The 6969-nt window shown below is 30.8% G+C and overlaps 1 protein-coding gene across 1 annotated transcript in view; it reads left to right on the top strand.

The window, feature by feature from the left end:
• LOC106475900 (voltage-gated potassium channel subunit beta-3-like) overlaps positions 1 to 6969 on the top strand; it is a gene marked incomplete at both ends in the record, with an annotated part of 23342 nt that overhangs the window by 9000 nt on the left and 7373 nt on the right. The window contains one exon of the mRNA XM_013936575.1: positions 3065 to 3108. Coding sequence (XP_013792029.1) covers positions 3065 to 3108 — 44 coding nt within the window. The remainder of the gene's footprint in view (positions 1 to 3064; positions 3109 to 6969) is intronic.

The raw sequence follows: 6969 nt of genomic DNA on the forward strand, positions 1-6969 counted from the left end.
TTTTTTACTATATTTGTGAATAGCATCCTGTGTATATTTAGATATCATCCCAAATATAAAAATATTTCCATTCTTAACACCAAAAATTATCATAAAAACAAATCCAAAAAATTAAAAACCAGTATACATGTTCAGAACTTGGTACATTTTGATTGATTAACGAAAGCATTTCATTGAAGCTGCTTAATGTGTCACATAATCATTGTAGCAATAGGATGAAGTTTAATATAGTATTTTAGGAATCTTTGAGTGGTGTAACACATACATACTTAAAGGAGTTGAGATGTAAAAAAAAAACTGTGTCAACTATTTAAAGTAAATCACTACTATGTCCGTAACTGGGCAGAACGCAAGGTTACTGATAGCTTCTCTACTTACAGCTAATTTTTAATTAGTGACACTGAATAATTCAAAATCTAAAACTAATTGAAGTATTCGTTAACAAATAGAGTCCTTGAGTGGAGACCCCCCCTCAGTGGCTCCACAGCAAGTCTGAAGGCTTATAACACTGAAACAGCACAGATAGCCCATTGTGTAATAGCTTTGTACTAAACAAACAAACAAATCTTGAGTGGATATCTAAAACCTTCTTCTGTTGTTCTGTAGTATTGAGGGGAGACACAAAATGGTTTTCTGCTCTCTTGTTGCCTCTTGCGTTCTGTATTGACATGTTCTCGGGGGCACTAAGGACACCTTCATTCCACATTTTACGTGGTTGTCCTTTGAATTTCCATCTATTTATCTTTATGTTAAATGCTCTTCGTGACAGATAATTTGGATGTTGTCTAATTAGGAGTCTGAACTGCTTCACTTGTTGTATGATCACCTTTGCTTATGTCGTTATGTATTTTGCCTCTGATGATAACACCAAGAATTTTTCTGAAACATCTCATTTCTGGTTTAAACCTTAGAATATAGATTTTTATATTAACACTTTAAAAAAAGTTCTAAATGTTGCACAAGGATATTTGAAAAAATATATTATTGTTGTACAATACTAACTTCCTGATTCGTCAGATTGTTCTGCAATTATTAAAAATACAACTTGCACTGTTTTAAATGTGTTTAGGGAATCAATAGTCATCTAACTGGATAAATATTAAAGAAAAGCAGTAATTTGTTTTTAAATTTAACTAATGCTCTTTGAATGTTTTACGAACCTATGGTATACACGATACACACATTTTATGTATGATAATTTTAAATATTCATAATATTGCATCAGAAATTTTGTTATTTATTACGTAGTATTATGCTTTTATAAGGGTTACGTTGATGATAATGTATTGTTCATTCACTTGATTATCTTATAAACACTGTAGGGTCTAAATCAGAGCATTTATTAATATTATATGTATTTCTTTTACGATACACACAAACTCTATAGGTACTTTATATATTGATGTTAATATTGATATTTTACTGTCAGAATGTCATAGCCCCCACCCCTCCTCCCATTTATAAACAGAAGAGGTTTCATAAGAAGTGTTTAAACATTTGTATTGTGTAGATTCTTTACATTTACTCGCATTCATTACATGACCACCGTGAAAGACAAGCTACGCAATGTATACAAGTTAACTTTATTTTGTTTAAGTATTTATTTTTTGTGAGGTTAATTTAATTTATGTTGGCGTACAAGTATATGCTTAGAAAGTATGGTAGTTGGTTATAGGTTGTTTTGTGAAAAGTATAATTTGGGTACGCTTTTAACACGTTACAACAGAAAATATATTTAACTGTGACAATATTCAGTAACGAGTGAAGTGAAATAATCGAGAGAAAAAAAAGATGATTGATATTCATGAAATGGATATGTATGTATAGTTATGTAATTAAAAAATATCCACAAACTGTTTCTTAGCACATGGTAGTTACTGGTAATGTTATGTAGGATTGTTATAATAACCTTAACATTGAAGAAATTAAGTTACTTATAAAACCCTTGGGCTAAACATCACCCAGCAATTCTCGTGCCGGACTGTGGATTTAAGGTTTGGTGATTCTCTTTCCTTGTCAAAAAAAATAAACAAATCACACACTTCACTTTGGGGCTACGAATGCATTATAAGAGTAATCGTAAAATCTCACTATTTGTTTTAAAATTAGTAGTCCAAGAGTTGGCACCAGGTGGTGTTGACTAGTTGCATTCTCTCCAGTCTCTTACTTTTAAATTAGGAAACTATCACTGGCAGCCCATTGAATAACCTTGCAGAGAATTGAACAAACAAACAATAAAACCCATGACTAGCTTCAGTTCTGTACTTTAAACTGTTTTGATACTTGTTATATTGTAACTTTAAATGTAAGAATAAGTTTTTTTAAGACAAGTATTTTATGTATTTAATAGTTAACAGTTGTCTCAGGTAACAGTGTGTTTGCATGTAGATAATATTTTGTTTTGTTTTTCAACTTTATAATTCTTTAAATACAGAATTCTGTATTTCTATCAGTGAGTTTCAGATCCAAGTGAAAAAAATTCCAACCACTGTGAAATTACCAGACTTGGAATTTTTTAAAACTCAAGTTGTATTCTTATCTTATCTTAAGTTACTTAGGGTTACTGAACTTATTAGATTCTAACATTACAGTTTGTTCTCTAATACTTGTATAGCAAAATACGAGTTTTTTACAGTCCAGGACTAGCTGGACTGCTATAAATTAATGCAGTCTATAGGCTTTGATTTGTAAAACATTCATTGTTATTACCACTGATCTCCAAATATGTTGAAATTACTGCTCCATCGAGAAAAGACTAGATATTTTGGTGATGTAAAAACCATCAGTGGAAAAATGTGCTGTAAAATTCGGGCTTTTAATAACTCTTCAACAGAATTAAAAGTTTGTTTTGTATAATAAGTTTTACGTACAGTATGACATGTTGAACTTAAAAATCTAAACCTTTGTAAAGGCTTAACAACACCTTCTTTCTAAAATTTCATATGACACATACAACTTACCTTGTGTATAATATCGCTGAAGTAGATGTAACTGTTGTTGCATCTTGAAAGGTTGCCTTACCCAAATAAACGTTTATATTGTTCTTTCCCTGTAATGTTATTAGACCAGACACTGAAAGAGGACTTTCGAGGAAGCAAATCATAGAAGGCAAGTTGATGTATTCAAAACTGTTGAATTCTACTTTTTCTCTGCATGACTGCCCTAATTCCACACATAACGAGTGCATGGGTTTACTTGTTGTTTTCTTGAATAATTCAGCATGTTAATGGGTCTTGGCTGCATGTTAATGAGTCTTGACTGCATGTCACTTTATTGCCAGTTTTCTGTATGGGTTCTGTGTCTGGAATACAACATACATTCCCTGAAATGTAAACATACGAGGTGAGAGGAGATCTCGAGAAAATAGTGATGAGTAAATTCAAGAAACAGAAAATATTTACAGATAGTTGTTGGAAAATAAGTTATGGGAATGGTAGAAAAAAAAGTGGCTAAAAAATGGAAGAGCGGGATGGGAGAAGAGTAGAAATCAAAAGTAGAAAAATGGCAGAACCAAGAAAATATATGGATAAAAGTGAAAGTACGAGAGGTTAATATAAATAATTAAAATTTAGAGGAAAGGGAACAGTAAAATGGGAAAGGATGATATATATAGGGGAAGCTTTATAAACGTCATAAATGTATATTTTTTCATTATGCTTATATTTAGCTGCTATTCTATTACCCATACTTTCTTCCTCTATTCTACCAAAATAGAGGAAAAGAAGAAAAATGAACTAAAAAAACGAGAGAACTTAGATGAGCAAGAGGATATATTTGATATGACTAGAAACATAAAAAAAGGGCCAAAAAAGAAAATGAGGAGAAGGAATCCAGGAGTCAAAGGAATGGGAGGAAGAAAGTATAAAGTAATGATAGGAAGATGAATTTCTAGTATTAGGAAAATGATACGACAGGTGTGCTAGAAGGATGTGAATAAAAGTGTGTATAAAAAGAAGGAGAAAGCAGAGGATAGCAAACAGTACTGATTGTTTTGTTCAGTGCAAAGTTTGTAAACAGAGAACCTCAATTGATAATAGTGCTAATTAAAATATCCCTTTTTTAGAGCACTCAGTGAATATTTTTTGTTTATTTAAATGCTGTTCAGAGTGAGAGGAGTAATGAAAGATCTAGAAGCAGAAAGATAAAGTAAGAGGTAAGAACTAAGAAAAATGTAGATCAGACAAAGAACAATGGGCATTTGTCGACATAAAGATAGTAAGAAAAAAGAAAATGTATCTTACTGTTGAAAATGAGAGCCCAACTTCAAGCTGAAATTTATAAGAAAATGTCATGCTCATGTCGGTGTAAAGAAATGAATGCCTGGATGAAAGCAAAGGAAATTAGGCTTGGTCTTGTTGAACAATCAGCGGGTCTTGAGACTGTACTGTCATTAAACTATGACATACTTAGTTTACAGTAACATCTTACTCTTAAAAAACTAAAATTTGAATTTATTGAAATGTTTTACTTCAAAAATGGATTAATTATTACAAACTTTGAAGCTCCTTCGTTAAGTTAGGGACCGAGGAATATGTGACTCTAATTTAAACTAAACCGTTAGCAGTGTTATCAGTAGATATGTTCTCTTGTTTTTGTTGATGATTAAGCTGTAATTAGCACTTATTTTAACTGTTTTGATCCTTTCATAAAATGCTTGATGATTAAACTTCTTAACAAAAATTTCTCTCTGAAGTTACAAAAATATCACTGGAATGATTTTGTTTCGATTAAGTATTGCATTTTTTTTTTCAGATTTTTTTCCATTGATTTTATCATATTCTGTGAAAGTTTTAATGTATTCATTTTTTTTTTGTATTTTTTTCCCTTCATGATTAATGAATGCTAAACTTGAAATTTTGGTCATACTTGAAAATTTTACAGTTTTTTTTAAATGCATTTTTCCTTCTTTATAAATGTTTTCCCAAACAGCATCAGTCAATTTGTGTGAGTTGAGGACACAACGTTTGTTTGATTTTTTTTTAAATTGGTTCAAGTTGCTATGTGGATTATTGATAATAACTGACTTTGAGGTATGTTTCTGTGAGAAGTAGTCAGTAGGATGATGGGGACAGGGAAGTTAAGTTTTCACTGTCTTCTCTTCTTATATATATCAGATACGGGTAGGAGAATGTTTCTTTGTTAAGGTAATAAGTTTTTGTGTGTAATATTTCATAGGACGTTGTACTGTAATAAAGCTAGTAGTTCTGATAGTGGTAAGTTTGTTAGGACGTTGTACTGTAATAAAGCTAGTAGTTCTGATAGGTTAGGTTACAAAATGAGTGTAATGTTTCATAGGACGTTGTACTATAATAAAGCTAGTAGTTCTGATAGTGGTAAGTTTGTTAGGACGTTGTACTGTAATAAAGCTAGTAGTTCTGATAGGTTAGGTTACAAAATGAGTGTAATATTTCATAGGACGTTGTACTGTAATAAAGCTAGTAGTTCTGATAGTGGTAAGTTTGTTTCAATATTTTCTTGAAAGTAGATAAAGATATTTTCAGATATAATAAAAATATTGTAATATTTTGATTAACAATAATTTCCAAATAGTTAACTTTTTTTCTTGTGTAGAACTTGTTTTAGCTTGTACAGTTAATAAGAAAATTATAAACACCTTTTGAATTGATTCAGAGGCACACTTGAATAAACATCTTCAGAGGAACATCAGTAACATCAAGTTAAATCATGCTAATGAATAAAATGTTAAGCCTTTTCTTGGATAAGTTAAGTCTTAGTGTCTCATACTTAGGTAGGATATGCAGGAAATTTAATGCACATGAACACATACAAGGTTGTGGCACTAGACTGCCTTGACTTGCTTATTTTGTTATACAGGTCATCAATGATTTCAGATAACATAAACCGTGTACTAATGATATGGTAAACTAGCCAAAGTACCCGTCCCCTGGACAGAAGTTATGTAAATTCATGATTAATGAAAGGTTATCTTAGGACATGAAAAGTTGCTTCCCTTATATGTTTGAAATGAGTAGGGCTATCCCTAATATTTGATATGTAACTAGAAGGATATTGGTTGTCAGTATTACCTAGTTAATATATACTTTCAAGGATACTAACTTTCTAGAATGACTTGCGTTTTCTCTAAAAAGACAAATATAGTTAAAACTGCATATGTGATGAAAATATCAAAATAAAATAATAGGTTGAATAATCACAAAGTTTTTTTATATTTTTGTTTAAAGACGGATGATGTTTCGACTTAGCATTCTTTGTCAGTCGGTTGTAAGCTATACAATCTGATGAAGAACTCAGAATGTCATCCGTCTTGAGTACTAACTCAGAATGTCATCCGTCTTTAAATAAAAATGTTAAAAACTTGGGGATTGTTCAACCTATTATTTAATTTTTTGGTTTTCTCTAACACTTAATGTGTAGTTAATTTATAGGATATTAACTGTATGTAGTGAATTGTCTGTATTACCTAGTTAATACTAACTTTCCAGAATGGTTTAGGTTTTCTCTAACACTTAATGTGTAGTTAATTTATAGGATATTAACTGTATGTAGTGAATTGTCTGTATTACCTAGTTAATACTAACTTTCCAGAATGGTTTAGGTTTTCTCTAACACTTAATGTGTAGTTAATTTATAGGATATTAACTGTATGTAGTGAATTGTCTGTATTACCTAGTTAATACTAACTTTCCAGAATGGTTTAGGTTTTCTCTAACACTTAATGTGTAGTTGATTTATAGGATATTAACTGTATGTAGTGAATTACCTGTAGTACCTAGTTAATACTAACTTTCCAGAATGGTTTAGGTTTTCTCTAACACTTAATGTGTAGTTAATTTATAGGATATTAACTGTATGGAGTGAATTGTCTGTAGTACCTAGTTAATACTAACTTTCCAGAATGGTTTTGGTTTTCTCTAACACTTAATGTGTAGTTAATTTATAGGATATTAACTGTATGGAGTGAATTGTCTGTAGTACCTAGTTAATACT

The sequence above is a fragment of the Limulus polyphemus genome, unplaced genomic scaffold (genome assembly GCF_000517525.1).
Source record: "Limulus polyphemus unplaced genomic scaffold, Limulus_polyphemus-2.1.2 Scaffold9393, whole genome shotgun sequence".
Classification (NCBI taxonomy): domain Eukaryota; kingdom Metazoa; phylum Arthropoda; class Merostomata; order Xiphosura; family Limulidae; genus Limulus; species Limulus polyphemus.